Genomic DNA, 24696 nt, shown 5'->3' with positions numbered 1-24696 from the left:
TGTTGGGGCAAAGTGCTAAATTAACCTTCTGACTGCTTTCTCCGTTTGAAATCTAGGGGCTTTCATTGTCTGCTGGTTGCCTTTCTTCTTGACCCACATCCTCAACACTCACTGCCAGGCCTGCCATGTGCCCCCCGAGCTCTACAGCGCCACCACATGGCTGGGCTACGTGAACAGTGCCCTCAACCCAGTGATCTACACCACCTTCAACGTCGAATTCCGCAGAGCTTTCCTTAAAATCCTGTCCTGCTGAAGGCAAGAGAGAAGAGTCCTCATCTTCACTGACTTCCTCTGGCCTCTCTAGGGACAATAAAGATCACAACTCCATAGGATGGGACAATCAGAAGCCTTTAGCTCCACTTCTGCCAGGCTGGTTGACATCCTTTATATTAGTCTTCCCAACTTCAATAGTTCGCATCTCCAATCCATCCTTCACCCAAAAGTCCAAGTAGTCTTAATATGAAATGGATATAGTTATAGGTAACTCCTATACGCCAACTTTCACAGTTCCCCATTGCTTATTATGAAATAAAGTTTAAACTCCTTATCTTGGCATTCAAGGCTCTCCACAATTTGGGTCCAGACTGCCTCTCCAGTCATATCTGATATTCTTCTCCTTCACAAGCTGTAAGTTTTAGCCAGATAGAACTGCTTGCTATCTTCCAGTACCATCCCCTTATTCCTTTGATGGACTTATTCTCTTCTGCACCTCTGTCTGTGATAATATTTCCCTTCCTTCAAAGCACAACTCAAAGGTATTTCCTCCATGAACCTTTGCCTGATCTCCCTTTCCTCAACTGTTCTCAAAGCCTTTTGATCTAGCTCTTTCCATTGCCCTTACCACACTATACATTATATCATATTTATTGGTCTGTAGGTCAGATACTCTTGTTATCTTGTAATGAGATAATATACTTGTAAAGCACTTAGCACAGTGCCTAATACACCGTACTTATTCCTCTCCCTTTCCTTCCCTCCACCCATGATAGTATAACCTAACTCCCTGACGCTGGGGAATCCTCTCCTATTTACTTGTCTGTCTGATGTTCTTGTAATCTACCTAGAGATCGTAAACTCCTTGAAGCTAGGGATTCTAAGGTATCAAATTTATTCATCTGTATGTCTGATATTCTTGCAATCTCTTCATATATTGTAAATTTCCTGAAACTAAAGATTCCTGTTCTATCCTGTTTATTTACCTAAATGTCTGATATCCCCCCCCCATGAGATTGTAATTCCCCCTGCTCCCCATTAGGTTGTAAAGTCCCTGAAGCTAGGGAGTGTGTCATTTTGATCATTTCTGTATCCTCAGAGCTTGGTGCATAGTAAGTGTTTAATAAATGTTTGTTGAACTGAAGAGTTTGGATTTCTTAAGATGGAAAGAGGCTGCAAATCACATAAATTGCTCCATAAAAGACAGACTGCCCCATGTTTCAGGTGAAATCCAAGAACATGCAAGCTGTTTATTTTTGAGTGAGCAGAGAGGGCATGAGAATGACAACCAATAATTCCAAAGAGACTAAAGTCAAATGCTAAACAAAAAGCAATCTGAAGCACACCTGGACAGAGAGTGTACAGATATCATCATTCCAATTGAACCATTACTCCTTGAAATCTCACCAGTAGCCACTGAGTCTCAGCTGTGTCAGTGTTACACAATTTATTCAGCCCTAACGCCACGAAGGACATGTTTTCACTCACCATCAGTGATATCATTTTGGTCCTCTTAGAGGAGGAAGAACAACAACCAGTAATAAAAATAGCCTTTCTGACCAAGAGCATATGATCAATCATGCCCCATGCTTCCTGCAGCCACTTAGGGTTCTGAAAGCAGAAATACTTGGAGTGGTTTGACACTTCCTTCTCCAGCTCATTTTTCATATGAGGAAACTGAGGCAAACAGGGTTAAATGACTTACCCAAGGCCACACAATTAGGGTCAGATAAGGAGGCCCTCTGATCTGCATAACAGTCACTTTATGAACATAATGACCCAAGACAAGAATGAGTAATAAGACCAGAGATTTACATTTGCAAGGAACCCTAGAAACCATAGAGTCCACACCTTTCATTATACAAATAAAAAAAAAAAAACGAATCTGAGGAACTAAATGTGTTGTCTAAGGTAGTAAGTGAATAAAGGCAAAAATTGAAACCAAAACCATTTCCAGAACCAAAACCATTGATTTTTTGTATTTGACCACAAGAGATCTCATGTTTCTCCAAGGAATCAGGAGATGCCTTACAATTCAGCTCTAAATCTATGACCTGGATAACTCCCAAACCAATGCTGAGACCTGCTGATGTCCAACCATACCAGCCCTCTTGAGGGAGAAAAGTAGTTAGGGGGCTCCCCTTTTGGTAGGTTGCACCTTGACCACCAGGACTGATAGGTGTCACTAAGCACCAGCCAGATTAATGTTATGGAGTGTACTCTGTATTAACACTATGGTGGGAATTTTTCCTCATTTATCACTTTGGGTGGCTTTTAGCCCCAGCAACACTTAAAGGTCATCTCAGCTTAGTGCCAAGTTTTTCCTCAGTCTGAGCCTACATGTGCAATTTTTTAAGTATAAAGGTGAAACCAAGGCAAAGAGAATACCTAGTTGGCTCATATGACTTTATTAAAGCTATAAGTAAGCATGGCCCATCCATGGCCCATCAGAAGCAAGTGATCTCATGGCTTCATTTGTTGAGTATTAGGTGCTATCTCCAAGAAAGGGAAGCTGTTTACCCAGCTGATTTAGTAGGCTTCCCAGATCCCCATGCTCTACTGGACATTATAGCATGACTTTCACTTCTCCAGGTACCCCACAGGAATGTCAGAAATAAGAAGAAAAAAAGAACAACAGAGGGCTCGTAAGTGTTTAACAACTGGCTCTCCAAAAAATACATTCAGGACATTCTTTTTAGTTTAATCTGAATTATTAACATTTTCTCCAACACTTTTTAAAACCTAGACAATTGATAAAATAATAAATCAAGGTCTGATTTGTAACATTTGTTTTCTAAGGGATGAAAGTTCTCTTTGAAAATTTAACAATCAGATCAAGCTGGCATGAGCTAGTTCTTCAGCACATCCCTAGAGAAAAAACAAAGATTTGGAGGCTTGCCCAAAGTTACCCATGACCTCTCACTGGCAAATGAGAAAGCATCTGACATAGATATATTAGACAGGCAGACAGACAGCAGACAGACAGCAAGATAGGCAAATTAGAGAAAGAGAAGAGAGAGAGAGAGAGAGAGAGAGAGAGAGAGAGAGAGAGAGAGAGAGAGAGAGAGAGAGGAACAGACAGAGAAACAGAGACAGAGACAGAGAGGGAGGGAGGGGAGAGAGAAATGGATAGATAATAGAGTAAATGAGTAAGTGAATGTGTGAGCAAGTGAACAAGTAATGATTCTATGTCAGGTATTGTGTTGAGATGTGGGAATATAAATTGTTGTTCATCCTTTGTTTTCAAAGAGAACAAACTTGTGTGTGAAGTGAACTTTAGTCAAAGTCATCAGCCTCACTCTCTCTTCCAGAGCCATCCAAGTCCAGTGGTCTTCCCAGAGTCCAAAAGTCAGAATGACTGGAGATGACCTGTGATGTGGTGAGAGGCCTTGGCATCTTCAATGTTTGACCAAGTTCTAAGAACTCCACAGCACCTGTTTCAACCTCCCTCATTGCCAATGAAACGAATTGTTCTCATGTGTCCATTCCACCAGGGAAGTTTTTACATCCTAACTCACCAACAGGTTTGAGGTCTTTCAGTTACCCTCAAACTGGTTTAGCCCATCTGCTAGGATGGTTTTACTTAAGTGTGGACGTTGCACATGCTACAGCTTCTTGAAGTCCCAAATGAGAATTGAGTGAAAAATGAACACTAAAAGTGAATGAACAGCCCTAAAAAGAGTTCAGCAAGTCCTTACACCAGAGGTGTTAGCCATCCCTGAATATTTGGAATGTAAGTACAAGCAAAAAAAGAAAGCATTTACTCTCAAGTAATGGGGGAGACAACATGTAAAGGGAGAACTGCAAAGTGGAGTGGAAGCAAGGCTGTTGGAGAGGAGGTAGAAAAATCTGGAGGGTCAAGAATAGAGCTGGGAGAAAAGAGTACATGGATAGCCTGAGCAATTAGTGAAATAATTCCAGCCAGAGATTCACCAATCTGAGAGGGTTCAAGAACAAAGGCATGCCAGACTGGAGGTCAGGTTAATATGGCTCCAAACTGTACCTGTGATATTTTCTAATAATGTATCCTTGGGCAAGTCATTTGATTTTCAGTGCCCCAGACAACTCTCTAAAAGTAGAAGAACTGTTGTTGGTCTACATTACTAGAGGGAATTTTCTTACTGGGAGTTCCCTGCATCATTGAAATTATAGGTCCAGACCTTTCTCTTCTCAAAAAATACCAGCAATATGTAGTTCACAGAGCAGCTAGGTGGTGCGGTAGATAGAGCACCAGGTCTGGAGTCAGGAAGACTTGAGTTCAAACCCAGCCCTGGCTGTGTGACCCTGGGCAAGTTGATTAACCCTATTGGCCTTGATTTCATCATCTATAAAATAAGCTAAAGAAGGAAATGGCAAACCACTCCAAAATCTTTGCCAAAAAAATCCCAAATGAGATCACAAAGAGTCAGGTGTGACTAGAATGACTAAACAATAACAAATCTAGCTCACAGGGCTATGGGGCTCAAATGAAGAAAACTCTGTGTGTGTGTGTGCATCTGTGTGTGTGTGTGTGTGTGTGTTGCTCTGAAAACTCTCAAAGGCCACATCATGTCAGTTATAATTATATGTCCTTCAGCTTTCTAATCAGCTGACTTTGGTGACAGATTTTTTTACTTCTTGAGGCCTTTCTTGGCTTATTCAAGTTAGCCTCCAAGGACAGAAGAGTCCATTCCCTCACTGTTCATCATCCTTTCCTAGAATATGGTACCCTACATAGATTGTCTCTCCACAAAGGTCTTGCCCTTCATTGAGTCACTGTTTCTATTCTCCTCTCTAGGGCCTCTTCCATCCCAGCTTCCTTTGCATCTTGTATTCCAGAGCATGCCCAAAATAGTTTTCTCAGAAAACTACACGGTTTTCCCCAGGCAAAGCACCTTGTTTTCTGCCTCGACACTGGTCCCCTACATCTGATAACTTTCATGACTACTTTAGAGCTATTGTATTGAGGGTATTTTCACCATTTTAAAATGAGTAATTCTTGAATTTTAATAAGGAGCACATTAGAATCAATTTGTAGCTGTCCCTTCAAACAACATTTTAAGGGCATTTTCTCCTTGCCATTTATCTTCTTGACTATTGTAGTCATTTTTTTGCCTACCGTAGCATTTGAAATAAAATGCATTGTGTTTAATTGTGTGATGCAATTGTGTCCGATTTTAATAAATTTTCTTTTAAATGGCATCTGTAAATTGCTTCTATCAGGCCTTTAGGCCTTCAGTTGAGTTTAACAAGCATTTATTAAGCACCAACTATGAGCAATGCACTGTGTTAGGCCCTGGAGTCATAGAGATGAAAAACAATATCATCCCTTCTTTCAAGCAGCTAATGATGGTGTTTAATATGACTACAAATAAATATAAGTAGTATGTAACAGGGACAAAAGAAAGCCTCAAAGTGCTCCCCCAAAATTTAAGACAGATCATTTTGGGGGTTGGAGGGGATCGAGGAAAGTTCAACAGAGGCAATGTCACTTTGAACTGAGAGTAGCAAGGCATCCACAGGTTAAAAACAATGAACGCTGAGAGATTCAGCACAAAGGACAGTTCAGTTTCTCCTACACTTGTACCAGGAGACAAGGGAATCTCTGGACTTCCCAGAGATGCTGCACGTTGGCGGGACAGAAGGTGTACCCTGGGAGAGGGTTACCATTGCAACAGAGCCTTGGGAGTATTAGTCAGGAAAGTGGTGGCCCCGGGGGTTACAGAGTGGCACAGGCTGCAGAAGATGGCAAGACTAGGCACAGTGAAGGCAAATGTCGCGGGGAGGAAGCGCCCTGCCAAATGTCAATGGCCGGCACTAAAAGCATCATGCACTCTATGCTGCTTATGGCTCCACAGGACCTGATGTGGGTCTTTAAGGGGAAGGATCTCAAATAGGAATGAGTATAGAGTAAATGCATGTCAGGCATGAGAAATATTCAGCTGAATGCAAGGGGATGTAAAAAGATAGCATAAGATTGTGGAATAGCTAGTATTTTAGTCCCGTTTGAGGCAGAATATAGAATGTGTAAAGGGAAGCAATGTAAAATAAGGTAGAAAAATAGACTGAAGTCATACCATGGGTGGCTTTCAACACTAAGATAAAGGATTCAGGGGACAGCTGGGGGGCTCAGCGAATTAAGAGCCAAGCCTAGAGACAGGGGTCCTGGCTTCAAATCTGGCCTCGGACACTTCCCAGCTGTGTGACCCTGGGCAAGTCACTTAACCCCCATTGCCTAGCCCTTATAACTCTTCTGCCTTGGAGCCAATACACAGTATTGACTCCAAAATGGAAGGTAAGGATTATTAAAAAAAAAAAGATAAAGGATTCATTTTATTCTATTGGCAAAAGGGAGTATCTTTAGTGGGTTTTAAGCAGAGGAGTGGTATGAGAAAATCTGTGCATTAAGAAAATTAATTTGGATGTTGTTTAAGATGAACCAAAGAACAGAGAGCCTAGAGATAATGAGACCATCTAGGAGCCCATTATGAGAGTCTAAGGGATAAGGGTATAAACCAAGGTGATGCCAGTAAAGGCAGAGATGAGGGAATGTATTTAGAGAAATTATAAAGATAGAAGGGCCAGACTTTGGCAACTAATTAATTATTTGTTGAAGATGAGATAGAAATGAAGTTTAACTTTAAAAAAAAACCTTACCTTCCATCATAGAATCAATACTGTGCATTGGTTCCAAAGTAGAAGAATGGTAAGGGCTAGGCAATGGGGGTTAAGGGACTTGCCCAGTGTCAGACAGCTGGGAAGTGTCGGAGGTTAGATTTGAACCCAGGATTTCCCATCTCTAGATCTAGTTCTCAATCCACTGAGCTGCCTAGCTGTCACCAAAGTATAACTAATATGAGTCTGAGTGACTAGAAAGATAATGATGCCATGAACAAATACAAAGAAATTAGAAGAGTCAGTTTTCGGGGTGTAGGATGGAGAGCTCATGAGTCCAAAAATCACAAAATTTGAAAACTGGAAAGTTCTCAGTGGCCATCTAGTTCAACTCATATCCCAAAGGAACCCTCATGATGATATATTTAATATGGGAATGCTGCCTCTGCCTGAAGATCTCCAAGGAAAGAAAACTCACTATCTCTCAAAGCAATCCACTACACTTTTGGATAACTCTTTTAAGAATTATTAGGAAGATATTTCTGATATCATTTTGGACATGCAGAGTTTGAAACACCAAGGAGAAACCCAGGTGGAAATGCCAAATAAAATAAATCCACACAAATCATCAGCATTCATGTAAAATACCAACAAAACCCAGCAGGAAGAAATAAATTCCATTCAAAATAACTATAGAATTTACAAAATATTTGGAAAACTATCTACCAAGACATACCCTGGAATTATATGAAAGCAACTATAAAACACTCTTTATAGAAAGACATACCTAAATAATTGGAGAAAATGTAATTGCTTATGGGTAGGTCATGTTAGTATAATAAAAATGATAATACTAGTGAAATTAATTTAAGTATTTGGGGCTATACCAATCAAACTACCTAAGGATTATTTTATAGAGCTAGAAAAATAATAATGAAAGTCATCTGGAGGAAAAAAGAATCTGAAGGTAAATAATGAAAAAAATGGAACTCACAGTCCTTCCTCCCTATCCATTCTGTGTGATTCTTGTTTATATCATCTTGTAAGCTCACCACAGAGGATTTTCCCAGTGTGCTGAGTGCCTTCCTCTTGCTCTCTTGACTTTACATAGATACAAATGTAAGAGATTATTTTAATGATGAATATCACATATCCCTCCCTGAGCAGCTACCTCTGCCCCTAAACTCTGGATTGTTTCTTACCCCAGGAATGTCCTCCAATTTAAAATAACCCTCTCTAGTGGTACAGCTAAATATTGCAGTGCATAGAGAGCTAAAACTCATCAAAAGACCTGAATTCAAATCAAGCCTCAGCCTCATAACTGTGTGAACCTGGGCAAGTTATTTAACCTCTATTTGCTTTAGTTTCCACAACTGTGAAATGGTAATAATAATAGCACCTATCTCTCAGGATTGTTATATGGATTAAATAAGATAATATTTTTGAAGCACTTACCATAATGCCTAGCAACTACTAAACAATAAATACTAATTCCCTTCCTTCCTTCTTTCCTTCCTTTCCTCCCTCTCTCCTTCCTTTCTTCCTTCCTTCCTTTCCTGCAATATCATGAGAAAGAATGATGGATTTCAACTCAAAGATTTATTGAGGGGGTTGGACTGGATGGTCTCTGAGGCCCCATCCACTTCTAAATCTTTTAATCTATTTAGGACTGTTCCCTCACTCTAAAACAAATACTAGTTTCTGAGACCCTCAAAACTGCTTTGCGTCTGAAACACAAGCTCCAAGCCAGCCACCATGAATATACATGGTAGTACCTACCTTCTCTCCCTATAACATCTTGGCCTAGATGATGCAGATGTCCTGGGTCTAAAGGTATTCTGGGAATTTAAGGAAGTCTCACATCATTAGAATGAAATTTGAATAGAATAATAGACAATGTCTACTTTGGGCTCTTTAAAATTTTTTTACAAAAGAGATCCTACTGTACATGTGGCAATTCCCAGAAGTGCAATATACCCTTTGGTGGCGGAAAATAAGGGACTTCTTTTTGGGGGACACCAAGAACTTTTTGAGTAGTAGTTATATGCATATTAACTATATCAAAATTCTCTATATCAAAAAATTCTCCATTGCAAGACCATAAGCTCCTGATATATCTGTTTTTGTTGTTAAGTTATCTCAGTTGTGACAATTCTTTTTGGGGTTTTCTTGACAAAGATATTGGAGTGGCTTGCCATTGTCTTCTCCAGCTCATTTTATAGATGAGGAAACTGAGGCAAACAAGGTTAAGTGACTTGCCCAAGGTCACAGATTTTAAATGCATTAGGCTGGATTTGAACTCCAATCTTGTAACTCCAGGTCAGGCACTCTATCCACTCTGCCATTTAGCTGATGTGTCTGATCTTTCTTCAATTTAGGAATAAATTTCCTAAGGCATTTCTAGTTGGATTCTCTCTCCCCTTGTTACTCTCCTGAAATTTCTCTCCCCTTGTTACCCTCCTGAAATTTCACCAGATTACTGAAATGCAAACTAGATTTTCTCCTGTTCTTTCTATCCCAGGAGGAAGGGTGGGTTGAGTAGATATGGAGTTGGATTGATTTACAAATAGCTTTATAGTGTTTGAATCAGGAATCTTTAGGTTGAAAAATGACTTTAGGTTGAAAAATGTGTTCTCCTGAATACCTGGCATCAGCACTGAACAAATAGGAAGGGATGTGAAAAGATGGATGGATGGATAGATAGATGGATGAATGGATGGAGGGAGGAATGGATGGATTCAAGACTGATATCTCCTGGAGTCTCTGACTTCCAGTCCTGCACACAGATCACTTGATATAGGCTGACAACAGAAAATTGAAAAAAGCTTAATTTGAATCAACATACAGAGAGCACAGAGGGGGTGACAGGCAATTAACCTGATTCCTCTTTCCTGCTGATGCTCTCCCCATCATTTCAGGAAAGGAATGAGTTACCATGGCTACCTCCTACCACAGTGGTATAGTGAAAATAATGCTACCATCAGTTAAGCACTGGTAGTGCCCACTGGCAGAGGCATAACTAGGAAATTTTGTGTATTATCCTAAAGGCTCTTGTTATATCCATTTCCCCCGTTCCTTTCTTCCTCACCAACCCCAAGTCACAGATCTAAATCATGGAAAAATGTCCCCCAACCTCACTCAACTCAGAAAGTAACAAACTATAATTATTCAATATAGAGCCACTGTTGGACAGAGGTGCTATGGTAGAAGAGTCTGGAAATTAAAAGACAATGCTTGTCCCTGAGGAGGGATATGACCACAATGAGGGTCAGGGAAGGAAGGAAGGAAGGAAGGAAGGAAGGAAGGAAGGAAGGAAGGAAGGAAGGAAGGAAGGAAGGAAGGAAGGAAGGAAGGAAGCAAGGAAGCAAGGAAGCAAGGAAGCAAGGAAGCAAGGAAGCAAGGAAGCAAGGAAGCAAGGAAGGAAGGAAGGATAATTAGTTGTCTAATGTGTGCCAAGTGCTTTACATACGTGATCTTATTTGATCCTCACAACAACCCTGGGAGGTAGTTGCTATTATTATCCCCATTTTGCATTTGAGGAAATGGAGGCAAACAGAGGTTAAATGACTTGCCCGAAGTCACACAGCTAGTAAGTGTCTGAGAATGGATTTGAACTCAGGTCTACCTATGCTGACCTGAGCTCAATCTATTCTATCCACTTCACTATCTGGCTAAACCCAGAGTGACTCTTCCCACAGGTTTATTTCTCATATCTCTCTAATTACACTATTGCCCATACTGAATCTAGCTCTTCTTCCTCTTCCTATTTCCACTATCAGATGATTATTTCTTCTACTATTATGTGCCTTTTCCCTAGAACATTTAGCTCTTGGATCACTACCAAGAACACAAATTAATATGAAATATCTTCAATTTTATTGTTTAGCCATTCCCCAACTGATGGACATCCCCTCAATTTCCAGTTCTTTGTCACTAAAAAGAGAGCTGCTAGGAATATTTTTGAACAAATAGATTCTTTTCCTTTTTCCCTGACCTAATACTGGTATTGTTGGGTCAAGGGATATAATTTGGCCATAATTACAGATTACTCTCCAAAATAATTAGATTAGTTCACAGTTCCACCAACAGTGAATTAGTATCTTCATTTTTCCATATCCCCTCCAACATTTGTGATTTTTCCCTTTTATCACTTGAACCAATTTGATAAGTGGTGAGATGATATTTCAGAGCTATTTTGATTTTAATTTCTCTAATCAGTAATGATATAGAACACTTTTTCACCTGTCTATAAATAACTTTAATTACTTTATCCAAAAACTTGCCTTTCATATCTTTGTCCATTGGGTAATGGTTCATAGTCTTATAAATTTGACAAAGTTTCTTATGAAATTTAAATTATGAGATCTTTGAGAAAATATCAATGATTCCTCCCCCCAACTTTCTGCTTTCCTTCCAATCTTGACTACATTCATTTTATTTGTACAAATTATTCTCATATTTCAGCAGAGAATGTACATTCATTTTCAGACATATCCAGGGTATGAGTTTATTTTTCCTGATCATATTTATTTATTATAAAAAGAGGGATTTTTGGGGGGAAAAGGAATGGATAATAGTAGAAGTAGTAGTAATAGTGATAAAAAGACAAAAAGGAACATAAATGAACATTTAAAAACATACAGTGGTTTAAAAAAAAACACAGAAGAGAGTAGAAAGAAGTTATGGGGACATATAAGCCTGTCGGTGTTGGCACTATCATATTAAAGTTAGTGTATATATTAAAACAGACTGTACATGGTAGATTTATCATTTCACATACAATTCTTATTTTATGTTCTTTGTACGGAGAAATGTTGATGTTTGTTTGCAACAGTCAAGCTTATAAGCGTATATAGACGAAAATTTAAGTGATCTGAAGTCACTTAAAGTCATTAAAAGCCTTCCTTCTCTCTCCTTCCTTATCTTGGACTTTAATTCCCTTCTATAATGTTTGTTCTACCCCTTCCAGTTTGAAGACAATCTTCCCTTTTGTAGATAATTAGAGAAAATGGGAAATGACTTGGGAAAGCTATTTGGGATGAGGCTCTATCTCTGACCCTGACCTTCACCTTGACCCTCTCCAAGAGGGTCTCCTAGCAATAAATGGCAACTTAGATGTGAATGTGAAAATATTGGAAGTGTTTGTAGTTAACAGTGGCCAAAACTCTTACTAAGCTAACTCTGTATTGATGGAATTCTGGATCTTCTGCAACATGGCTCCTGCCTAACCATTCCTTGAGAAACTATATTCATTGAAATATTTAAAGGATCTCAACAGCCAAGAATTCTGGATCTCCAAAGAGAAGTTTCATAGTATCCAAGGAAGTTTTGAAAGACTCTAATGGTACTCTATTATTGAAATATTAAAGGAAACACCTTAAAATAGCATCATCCATCAGTAATTTGATTAACCAAGCCCAGCTGCCCTGGAAAGATAATGGAAGAAACATCATTCCAAATTTTGAGTTGTTGCAGAAAGCAACTTTGGATAATTTGATTAAGCCCGATCAGCTGCCTTGGAATGACAATGAGAGAAAAGGACCACTCCCCCCTTGAAATCTAGCAGGAAGTGCAGAAATGGATGGGCGATGAATCACTGGGATACTGAGGGAGAGAGGAAATAGTAATGATTTCACCATAAATTGTTTATTATTGAAGCTTATCTAGTGAAAGAAGTCAGAGTTTCTATAGATTCCCAGGAGTCCTTCATATAAGGCTTGGACTTATGTAGACAATTTTCCAAATCTTAGGGAAAATGATAATGTGATTTTTGTTGTTGTGAATGTCATATATGCCCAATTTTAGAAAGCTGGTTCCCTGAGACAAGTAATTAAGTGACATTTTCTGAAGAAAAGCAAAAAACTAGGGAGAGAGGAGCAGCAGAAGGCAACAAGCTCCATCTTCTGGAAAAGAGTAGAATTGTCAAACTATATAGATCAGGGAACAGACCCTCCAAGGGACCTCAGAGGTCATCTTGTCCAACCCCCTCATTTTATGTAAGAACAACCTAAGATCAAGGCAAGCTAAATGACTTGCCAAGGGTCATATAAGGCGGGACCATCAGAGACAGGCTCTGAACCCAAATATCATCTGATTCCAGAGTCAATGCTCTTTCCACTGTACCTTCTTTTGGAATGATTTTAATGAAGCTATAGATGCTAGTAGCAACAAGCCACATGAGCTAAAGAAAGTCACATTTTCTTTCTGAACTCATGTGCTGAATCCCAGGACTCATTGCTTACTCTTGGTTAACTTTAATATTGTAATCCAATTTGCACATCACTGTTCTTGTGCCCTGGAGTTGTTAATTTTAAAAAGCATAATTTTGGAAACCAGAAGATGAGGAATAAATAATAACTAAGAAAAATGACATATATATGTTCATAAAAGAAATATCTTAATGCTAACACTAAAAGGATATTAATTAGTGTGACCAAAGAAAAGTGTAGCTATTTATATATCTGGGTGGCTCTTACTTAGAGGATAAAAGCATTGGTTTTGGAGTGAGAAAACCTGTATTTGAATTCTGTTGTCCATTACTACTTACTCATGTGTAACTTTTGGGAAGTATTTCATCCCTCTTGGATTCAGTTTCCTCATCTGTAAGGTAAGGTTATGGAGCTAAATAATTTCTAATTTCTCTTACAGCTCTAGACCCTAAGGTCCTATGAAACAAGCCTATATTTCCCTATATCTGCCTAAGACTTTTTAGACAGGGTTCCTTAAACAGCAATGCAGTGAACTAATGCAAGATGAGAGCTAGATACTAAAATGCTGCTCCCATATTCTATTGAAATAGAAAGACTGCTCCTAGGAAGCAAGAAAAATCATAGCAAAGATGGCAACTTGGCCACCAACATTTACTAAGGAACTACTATATGAAAATTTAGGTTCTAAAAACAAAAAGACAAAACTAAAGAATCCTTGTTTTTAGGAGCTCACTTTCTCCTGAGGGCATATAATATATGGGGCAATAGGTAGGGCAATGGATAGAGTGCCAGGCATGGAGAAAGGAAGACTCATCTTCCTGTGTTCAAATCTGGTCTCAGACACTTCCTAGTTTGGGACTCTGGGCAAATCATCTAACTCCATTTGCCCCAGTTCCTCATCTGTAATATGAGCTGGAGAAGGAAATGGTAAATCACTCCAGTATCTCAAGAAAACCCCCAAATAGAGTCCCAAAGAGCCAGACACGATTGAAAAACAACTGTATAACAAAAAAAATAAATAAATAACAACATATACACTCATTTAGGGAGGATACTAATAGCAAGGGGACATCAGGGAAGACTGTGGAAAAAGTAGCACTAGACCTGAGCCTTGAAAGATTCTGGGAAGCAGAGTTAAGCTAAAAAAGTTGAAGGAGTGTGTCACCTTGAAAATACCTTTGCTGAGGGATGGGAAACAGATAAAGTTTCAGGAGATAGAGAAGTAGATAGGTAGGACACTTAGTAAAGAACAGTGTCATAAAAGAGCATAAAAAAGAGATTGGCCAAAAGGAAAGGTAGACAGTATCAGAAGTTTACACAGGGATCAAGTAGTTTGAGACATGAGAAAAAGACACTGAATGTTACCCATAAGGGATCTTGCATCACCTTGGAGATAAGAGTTTCATTGGAGAAGTAGGTGAAAAGTTAGATTGTAATAGATTGATAAATGAGTGGAAAGAAGGCAAGGAAGTGGAGTCAGCATATATAGACAACTTTTTCTGAGTTTGACTAAAAAAGGGAAAAGAGATGTTGAGGGTTATGACAGGGTCCCATGAAGGTTTCCTTAGTAATGGGGATCCTGGAAAGGTTACTATCCAGAAGAAAAAGTTAATGGATAAAAATTAAGACTGAGAGAAAGAGAGAATATTCAAAGGAGATTACAGAAAAGATGGAAGGGAATAGGATCAAAGATCCCAGCACATAGCTGGGCTTTAGTAATGAAAAGATCCTCTTTTTCTTTAGATATTGGAACAAAAGAGGAGAGGAAATAAGATTATGAGAGAGAGAGAGAGAGAGAGAGAGAGATCTTGAAGCATGAGACTGGGAAAGAGAAAAGCTATGAACTATGTACAAAAGTAATTAAGGGTAAAAAGAAGAATTACTTGGAGGCTGACAGACAACAAGGATCTAGACAGGGTGATAAATATGGTTGGAGGGAACCTCAGAGAAAAGGTTACTGAATGATGGCAGCAGGAAAGAAACCAAGGGTTTCACTGAAGAGTAAGGAACAGTACTATTTCCCCTTCCTGAGGCACATGAAAGATGTACCCTATACTAGAGAGGTTTCTCAAGGACAATAGAATAAGATAGAAAAAGGGTTCCAGAGACCATAGTGGAAAGTTAAGGCAGAGAAGTATAGAGATTAAAGAGGAAGAAGGAGAAATTAGGTGAGGATAAGATAGATGAGATGGGGAAGAAATTTTTTAACTCGGTAGACAAAAAAAACTAAAGGAGGAAGAGGTCAGAACATGTTAGCCATCAGACAAGGAAGTGCCAGTTGATCCTTTCCCCCACTCTCAAACAACCTGACATGATGGAAGGCAACATCTAGCTGTTCTTCCTCCACATATTATTGCAAAAATAAGACAGACTGTAAAACTAATAGAGCAATGGATTGATTATGGATTTTAAACTGATTTTGATACTCTGCTTGCTGTGCTTACAAAGTATCTTCAGTTTATATTAGTGAAGTGAAGCTCATAAGTGAACTTCTCTTCAGGGTCAGGCACAAGGATGCTTAAGAGACTCTTGTTATAAAAAATAAAATATTTATTGAAAATATAAGGATAAAAAGGATTTCTAACTAAGGGATTCTAACTCCACCCAAATAAAACTCCCTGGTTCCACAAGGAACCATTTCTCCTGTTTCCACAGGGTATACTGATCCTTCCTGATCTGACTACCCCAAATTTTTACTACTCTAAATAAATTAACACTATTATCCTTATAATTCTTAACTTTGTCTCCAAGTTGTAAAAATAACAAAGGCTAGCTGGCTGAGTCTCAGCAAGAACCAAGTTAGAACTCTGAGTCTGTTAAGACTCCAAACCAAAACAAAGACCAGGTTTTTCTTTGGTCATCTCAAAATTAAAACAATCTATATAAAAACAGCAATACATAGTCAATAGTGTTTCCCAAATTGGAAAAAGAAAACACTTAGCTCCCTCAGGTCTTTCCTTCCTTTCCTTCTACCTCAGACAGACAGAGAAAGAGAGAGAGAGAGAGAGAGAGAGAGAGAGAAAGAGAGAGAGAGAGAGAGAGAGAGAGAGAGAGAGAGATTAACTTATCCAAGCCCTCAGAGAGAGAGTCTAACTCTCAACTGCCAGAGAGCAACAACCACACCCAGAAACTGTCACAGAAAAACCATTATACACTGTTTGAAACTCCAATTCTTTCTCAAGCCAGCTTCTCTACTTCTTATCTCTAAACTAATATAACAAGACTTAATTTCTAATATCATTCTCATATTATGAGCCAGGTAACAAGACTGGGTAGGATCCTGGTGGTAAGAGGCTTAGTATCTGTGTGCTCAATGATCAGAGAATGTTGAAGAATTGTATTCATGTCTTGGAGATAGAGGGCAGAGTAGCCATTGCCTCTATATGTGACCATAGGTTCTGGGGTAAGAAAGCCTCCAAGCAGGGGGGCAGTTAGTTCAAGTGGATGGAAAGCCAGTCCTGAAGATGGAAAGTCCAGGATTCAAATGTGACTTCAGACACTTGCTTGCTGTTTGACCCTAGGAAAGTCACTTAACCCCCATTGCCTAGATCTTAGTGCTCTTCTGCCTTAGAATTATTAATTCTAAGATAGAAAGGTAAGGTTTAAAAAAAAAACAGGAAGTGTCCAACCCAGCCCCTGAGAAATGAAACTTCTGCCCTCAATATTCCTGAGTCACTGTTAGCAAAAAATAAAGAAAACAATACCTATGGAGAAAGCCCATCAACCAAAAAGCATTTATTAAGCACCTGATCTATTTCAGGCACTCTGATCAGTTCTGGAAATATTAATAAAAGGAATTAAATGATCTCTACTCAAAGGAACTTACATTAACAGGGAGAGACATCAAAGATCAAATCATGGACATAATTGTTTTTTAATTTTTTTCTTTTCTTTTTCATTTTGAATTTCACAAATATCAAATAAAATAAGGCTGTCCATAGAGTATTAAGAAGAGGACTGTACAAGAACCTGGGGATCTGTTATGCACAGTTTGTTTTTCTTTTAAATGTATCATGAATTCAACAGGTATTGTTCAAAGCTGTCCTTATTAATATACTCAGTCAAGCTTAGTTTTCCTAATATTGAACTAGTCCTGCATTCCTGGTATAAATCCAGTCTGACCAGGAGCAGCTGAGTGGCTCAATGGATAAAGAACCAGGCCTGGAGACAGAAGGTCCTGGGCTCAAATCTGTCCACAGACATTTCTTAGCTGCATGAATTTGGGCAAGTCATTTGACCCCCATTACCAGTTGACCCTAGCCCTTACCACTTTTATGCCTTGGAACCAATACAGAGTATTAATTTTAAGACAGAAGTAAGAGTTTAAAAAAAAATAAAACTACATTTGTGTCACTGAAGGAATCTTGTAGGACTTCTTTACCTTTTTTTCCCCCAAGAAATTTACAGAAAATTGGAAGTGTTCTTTAAATGTTTGGTAAAATTCCCTCGTAAATCCATCTGGTTCTGCAGGGTATTTTTTCCTTAAGGGACCTCATTTATGCCTTGTACAATTTCTTTTTCCAAGATAGGGTTATTTAAGCTTCTCTTCTGTTAGCCTGGACAGTTTTTATATTTGTAAATATTAATCTATTTCATTTAGATTGTCAGTTTTGGTGGCATATAGTTGAGCAAAATACCTCCTAATATTTGCTTTATTTCACCTTCACTGGTTGTGCATTTACCCTTTTAATTTTTCATACTTGTCTGTGATTCTTTCTGGCCTTGTCCAGGTTCTCTTCTGTGTATTTTCTTTTCTTTTTTAAAAAACTAATTAAACAAAAACCAACTAATTTGCTTGTTTGTTACATTAAAGTTCCCAGGTATTACCTTCTCTGTCTCTCCTTCCTGGGCAAAGCATCATTTGACCAAAAAAAAAAAAAACCATATCTAAATCTGTGTGTGTGTGTGTGTGTGTGTGTGTGTGTGTGTGTATAAAACTGTGACGCATTTTTTTATTTATCAGTTCTTTCTCTGGAGGCAGACATTCAGTTATTCTTCAAACAATACTTCTCTTATACATAATGTTCTCTTGGTTCTGCTTGTTTCACACTTCATAATTGGGTCTTTCCATATTGTTTTTAATTAACCTGCTCCTCATTTCTTAGTGCATAGCGGTATTCCATCATAGTCAAATGCCACAACTCGTTTAGCCACTGTCCATTTTCTTTGAAAAGATATTTCAATGACCTTCTAATAAATTTGCTTTTTCATAACAAGGAAATGACATTTTTAAAAGATTATCCTTTTTTATGATTGAAACATTTTTAAGCCCTTGTCTTCTGTCTCAGAATCAATACTGTATATTGGTTCCAAGGCCGAAGAGTGGTAAAAACTAGGCAATGGGGGCAATGGGAGCTGCCCTCTATGATGTCCTTACAATAAACCCCTTTTAATTCCCTTTTGTAAAGATTAAAATTTAGGAGAGACTGAGGCAGGTAGAAATTAGTTTCTCTCTGTAAGGAGTATTATATTTTTAGAGGCTTATTAGAGATTAAGGATTAAAGAAAATACAGCATAAGAAAAAACACGTGCCTAGGCCAGAGGCCTAGACAAGATAACCTCACATCATGGAAGCGACGCCTCTACTCCAAAACGGAAGTCCAAAAGAGACCCAAAAGCCTTTGCAATCAGTTTAAATCCCTTCTCGATCTTGGCCCAGGTGAGATTACAAAGCATTCTGGGGAAGTGGAGCAAAGGCTTGTGGGGATTGAAGTCCAGAGTTCGAATCTAGTTTTACATTTTGTTCTCCTTAAAACACACACACACACAGAATTTTCCTTTCAAAATTTTGTTTGGAATTCTGTCCTTATATCCCCTACATTTGTTTGTACTTATATTCACAAGTTTCTAGGTCAGTATCTTACACATAGTAGGTGCTTAAATGATTAAAATTGGACTGAATGCCAAGGAAAAACTGTGAGACGGGAAAATTGTCTTCTTATATCAAAATAGTCTCCATCAGAGATTGGTGGAGACAAGAATGAATTCATCACACTCCCACTTAGCTAGGAAGACAGACCAAGAAGAGGCCACAGAGAAGGAGAGAGAGATGAAGGAGAATGAATATTCAAGGGAGACATGATTTCTGTGCAGAGAAGATGTAGCTGAGGAAGGGCAGAAACTGCCAGGCTCTGGGGAATTAAGGGAGGGAAGGTGTTGGGATAAAGGGCAAAATTGTTCAGTAAGATGAATTGTTCTGTGGTAGTGGAGAGATAGTTATCCAATTTCTGAGTATTGAGAAATTGGAGGGGGTGGCACCAGGGTGTTGACTGGTATCAGGAAGAATAATGACTTCATTAGATGAGGTTGTAGGGCTTGAGTTATAATTCAATTTTAGGAGAAAATAGATATAACTGTAAAATACCTGTTAGGGTAGAAAAGGGAAGAGGGAAGCGGTCAATTCAATTCATTTTAACAAACATCTTTTAAACACCTACCGAGGGCATACAAGGCATTTGCTAGGACCTGGAGGAGCTAGATACCAAGCTTGGATAGGACTTGAGTTTTAACTATATCCTCTGGGAAAGTTACAAAATGTTAATGGATGGGAGAGAGATCCTTCCTATTAAAAAAAATAAGGATAAGAAATAGTTGGCTTACCTTTTGTTTCCATCTTGCTCTCTAGTAGGAATTCCAAAATTCTTCAATTTTCATTTTGTTTGTACAATTATTATTTTAAATTAAAATAATATTTTATTTTGTATATATATATATATAAAATAAATAAAAATTAAAAAAAAAACCTTCCATCTTATAATCAACACTGTGGTTTAGTTCCAAGGCAGAAGAGTGGTAAGGGCTAAGCAATGGGGGTTAAGTGACTTATCCAGAATCACACAGCTAGGAAGTGTCTTTGAACCCAGGATCTCTCATCTCTAGCTCTGGCTCTCAATCCACTGAGCCACCTTGCTGACCCCCAATTTTTATTTTAAACCCATATGACAGTCAGAAATATGGTAGTGATTGGATTAGAGAGAAGGGACCTGGAAAAGATCGGATAAGAGACACACTTTTAAAAGAGGGACCAAGAAATAGTTGAGTCTTTATGATCACTAAGTTCGAGTAGCAGAAACCTGGTGTTCACTTGACAGAAACACTTAACAATGCCAAAAGGAGAAAACCATAATGATAAAAATTTTAGTATCCTCCCAGGAAATATTAATGCCTAATTTAATGTGGTCTTCTAAGAAGGCACTTTTTAAAGCAGTTTTCTGAATAGTTTTCTTGAGAAATAAGCCACAGAATATAGCTTTCTCTTCTGCTCCCAAACAAAATGAGACTCATTTGTTATATCCCCTCATATAATATGCCTGTAATCCTTCTTTATTATAACCAATTACTTTCCAATTCTAAAGGTGATAGTTCACTATGAAAATTTATACAATACTAAAAATCATTACCTTTTAATTAAGAAAAATTAAAGAAAATAAAAACATAACTTAAAATTCCTGTAATCATTTCCTAAGGGTTGTAACCTTTAAGTAGCAAACCTGTAGAAGAATGGTGGGAAATGCTCTAGCATATCAAACATTTGGCAACATTTGAGAGGATTTTATTTATTTTTTGCTTTAGTTTTTTAAAAAATCTTAACTTGAGACACCAAATAAAATCTAAGCATAAAATAGAGGATTGAACATTGGACCGCCAATCTCTATTATGTACAGATTACTTTTTTTTTAACCCTTACCTTCCCTTAGAATCAATACTGTGTATTGGTCCCAAGGCAGAAGAGTGGTAAGGGCTAGGCAATAGGGGTTAAGTGACTTGCCCAGGGTCACTCAGCTGGGAAGTGTCTGAGACCAGATTTGAACCTAGGACCTCCCGTCTGACTCTCAATCCACTGAACCACCCACCTGCCCCCTTTACTTTTCTTTTTAAATATGCATGGCCTTAGCCTTGACCTGTGACTTTCAAAGCTGTCCTGCCTGTCTGTGATTCTTTCTTTTATTCTTTCTGTTCTTTTCTGAAGAATGAAAAAAAATGCTTCAATGTCCCTCTTTTTGTCCTTTCCCTCCCTCCCTATCCCACTATCTCTACCCTTTCCCATTGGGGAAAAAAAGAAAAAGATCCTTATAACAAGTAAGCAGAACAAATTCTCACTGAAAATGTATAGATTGTTTTGCCCATCATTTCCCTGTCAGGAGGTGGGTAGCACATCTCATTACTGGTCCTGATCATTGCAGGGACCAGAGTTCTTAAGTCTTTCCAAGGCTGTTTTTCTTGATTGTGGTTTTTTGCATAAATTTTTCTTCTGCCTTTATTCACTTTATTCTAGATTAGTTCCCACAAATCTTTACCAATTTCTCATATACCGCTTTGGAATATTTTGTCATTTTTTTACATGGACAATAGGATGTAATATAACAGGCTACCAGGCAGGATACCTGCCCCCAAATATTTATTTTATCCCATTGGAAATTTTTCATTTCTATTTGGAAATCTACCAGTTAAAAGATTTATTTGAATTAACTAGCGTTCTCCTTATTCTTTGTTTGTGTTGTTTAAATTGAAATTTTTTATTTAATTAATTTATTTAAAATATTTTTCCATGGTAACATGATTCATGTTCTTTCCCTCCCCTCCTCCCTGTCCCTCCCCCATAGCCAAAGAGAAATTCTACCGGGTTTTACATGTGTTGTTGATCAAGACCTATTTCCATATTATTAATATTTGCATTAGGGTGATCACTTAGAGTTTACATCCCCAATTCTATCCCCATCCACCCATGTGATCAAACAGTTGTTTTCCTTCTGTGTTTCTACTCCCACAGTGTTTCCTCTGGATGTGGATGGTGTTCTTTCTCGCAGATTCCTCCAAGTTGTTCAGGATCACTGCATTGACCCTAATGGAGAAGTCCATTATATTCAATTGTACCACAGTGTATCAGTCTCTGTGTACAATGTTCTCCTGGTTCTGCTCCTCTCACTCTGCATCACTTCCTGGAGGTTGTTCCAGTCCCCATGGAATTCCTCCACTTTATTATTCCTTTTAGCACAATAGTATTCCATCACCAACATATACCACAATTTGCTCAGCCATCCCCCAATTGATGGGCATCCCCTCGTTTTCCAATTTTTGGCCACCACAAAGAGCGCAGCTATGAATATTTTTGTACAAGTTTTTTTGTCCATTATCTCTTTGGGGTACAAACCCAGCAGTGCTATAGCTGGATCAAAGGGCAGACATTCTTTTAGCACCCTTTGGGCATAGTTCCAAATTGCCCTCCAGAATGGTTGGATCAGTTCACAACTCCACCAGCAATGAATTAATGTCCCTACTTTGCCACATCCCCTCCAGCATTCATTACTTTCCTTTGCTGTTATGTTAGCCAATCTGCTAGGTGTGAGGTGATACCTCAGAGTTGTTTTGATTTGCATCTCTCTGATTATAAGAGGTTTAGAACACTTCTTCATGTGCTTGTTAATAGTTTTGATTTCTTTATCTGAGAACTGCCTATCCATTTCCCTTGCCCATTTATCAATTGGAGAATGGCTTAGCATTCTCTTTAAAGGCAATGTGGAACAGCAGAAAGGACTCTGGTCTAGGGATCAGTCCACTTGCTTTTGGCACTTTCTAATAATGTGACTTCAGGTCAAGTCACTTGGGGTCTCTGCCTCAGTTTTTACATATAAAAATGGAGGTAATAAATGGAGTATAAAACCTATTCTACCTCCCTCACAGAATTTTAGCAAAGATGAAATGAGAAAATGTCTGTGAAAGCCCTTTGAAAACCCATTAGCTCTACATGTGTAAGATATGGTGATGAAAATATATTCATCACGAATGACAGTTCAGAGAAAGAATTGCTATTATAATAATCTGTATATATACATGTATATGTATATAAAACTTGGAAAATTTCTAAGCACTTTGCATACATTATCTCATTTGATCCATACGACAACCTTGAATAAGATATACATTGGGTCTTTTTGGTTGCAACTGAGTCATTTCAATCATATCTGACTCTTTATGACCCCATTTAGGGTTTGTAACAGTTAAAAATTAGTTTCTCTGCTAGAATTATTATATTTTTAGATTTTTATTTAAGATTAAGAACTTAAGAAAATACAAGTAAGAAAAGCATGTGCTAGGTGGGCCGAGAGGCCCATTCAACCTCACCTACATCATGAAAGACCCCTCTGCTTGCAAGCTGAATCAGGAAAGAGAGCCAGCTGTAGGCAGAGACTCTTTAAATAATAATTTGCTCTCGGCCCAGGTGAGAATTTAGTGAGGTTACAAAGCATCCTGGGAAGTGGAGCAAGGACTTCTGGGGGTTGGAGTCCTAGGTTCAAATCTCCATTTTTACAGGTTTTCTTGGCAGAGATGCTGGAGTGGTTGGCCTTTTCCTTCTCCAACTCATTTTATAGATGAGGAAACTGAGGCAAAAAGGGTTAAGTGACTTACCCAAAGTCACATACCTAGTCAGTAAGTCCAGGCTGGACTTGAACTCAGGAAGATGAGTCTTCATGTCCAGCACTCTATTCACTGTGCCATCTAGCTGCCCCATTTTGGATGCTATTCCCTTTTATAGATTTGTAGAAAACTGACCCACAGTCTCCTAGTGAGTCATCCATGATCACATAGATTGTATCCAAGGTGAATTCAACCATGAAGTCCATTGGTCTTCCTACCATATCACACTGACTCCAAGTCTTAGGATCGATCTTAGGAGGTTGAGCGGATCTGTGAAATCATCTAGTGGAATGTTTATCATTTTATAGATGAAGAAACGGGCCTCAAGAAGTCAAAGAACTTGTCCAAAGTCACATAGGTGGGCAAGTAGCCTAGTTGGAATGCAAGCTCAGATCTTCTGTTTCCAAACCTGGTGTTCTTCTCCCCACTCCTTGCCTAGGAACTGAGTGACGAGCACAGTGCCAAGCACAAGTCACTTAGTCAATGGACACTGATTGATCTATCCCTTAAGCTTCCTTCCTCTTCCCCCTCTCAACCTCCTAGGATGGTTATTGATTATATCTGGAAGGAAATTTCAGGGAATGAGAAGTCCAGGAGAGAGCAGAAACTATAGCATCAGTCTCCAGGGGTTTCTTCTTTTCCACTCATCATCTTGCAAGAGGGAAAAAAGAGGCAATTTTGGAATATGGCTGTGTAACTTGTGGGCTACCCTTCTCTAGATTCACATCAATCAATAAACAACTGTGTGATTTTATGCCAAGTTTTTTAATGTTACTGCCTCTCTGCAATGGGAGATTGTTCCCTTGCTATTGTACTCTTCATTTGTAGCCCAATTAAATATTTTTCTATTTCAATATTCTTTTTTGCTGTGTCCTGCTAGCAGTACAATTGTCTAGATAAGTTCATTTAAAAGTCCCCAGTTTCAGAATGAGTGAGGGAAAATAAATCAGATAAAGTAAATTATCATCCAAAATATTCATAAATTGGAATCTAATACAGCAAGGCTTTCCCAACCCCTCTTAATTCTAGGACCTTCCTTCTGTTAATTATTTCTTACTAATCCTTTATATAGCTTGCTTTGCATATATTTGTTACATGTTGGCTCCCCTAGTAGATTATAAGCTCTTTGAAAGCAAGGGGCTATATTTTGCCTCTTTTTGTGCCCCCAGTGCTTAGTTTGCTCCAAAAATTGTCCAATCTGTGATTTGAACAATTAAGATAGAGCTCCAAGCCAAGAACTATTTATTAATGGGACCTGGCCTTG

At 38.5% G+C, this 24696-nt stretch overlaps 1 protein-coding gene across 1 annotated transcript in view; it reads left to right on the top strand.

Moving 5' to 3' along the window:
- Positions 1–1357, top strand: part of DRD3 (dopamine receptor D3) — a 70549-nt gene extending 69192 nt beyond the window's left edge. The window contains exon 8 of the mRNA XM_001368407.4: positions 57–1357. Coding sequence (XP_001368444.1) covers positions 57–253 — 197 coding nt within the window. The 3' untranslated portion in view covers positions 254–1357. The remainder of the gene's footprint in view (positions 1–56) is intronic.
- The last annotated feature ends 23339 nt before the right edge of the window (positions 1358–24696 follow it).

This window comes from Monodelphis domestica, chromosome 4 (assembly GCF_027887165.1).
Source record: "Monodelphis domestica isolate mMonDom1 chromosome 4, mMonDom1.pri, whole genome shotgun sequence".
Taxonomy (NCBI): domain Eukaryota; kingdom Metazoa; phylum Chordata; class Mammalia; order Didelphimorphia; family Didelphidae; genus Monodelphis; species Monodelphis domestica.
The sequence above is the reverse complement of the archived record's forward strand: the minus strand, read 5'-3'. Positions and strand labels throughout refer to the sequence as shown.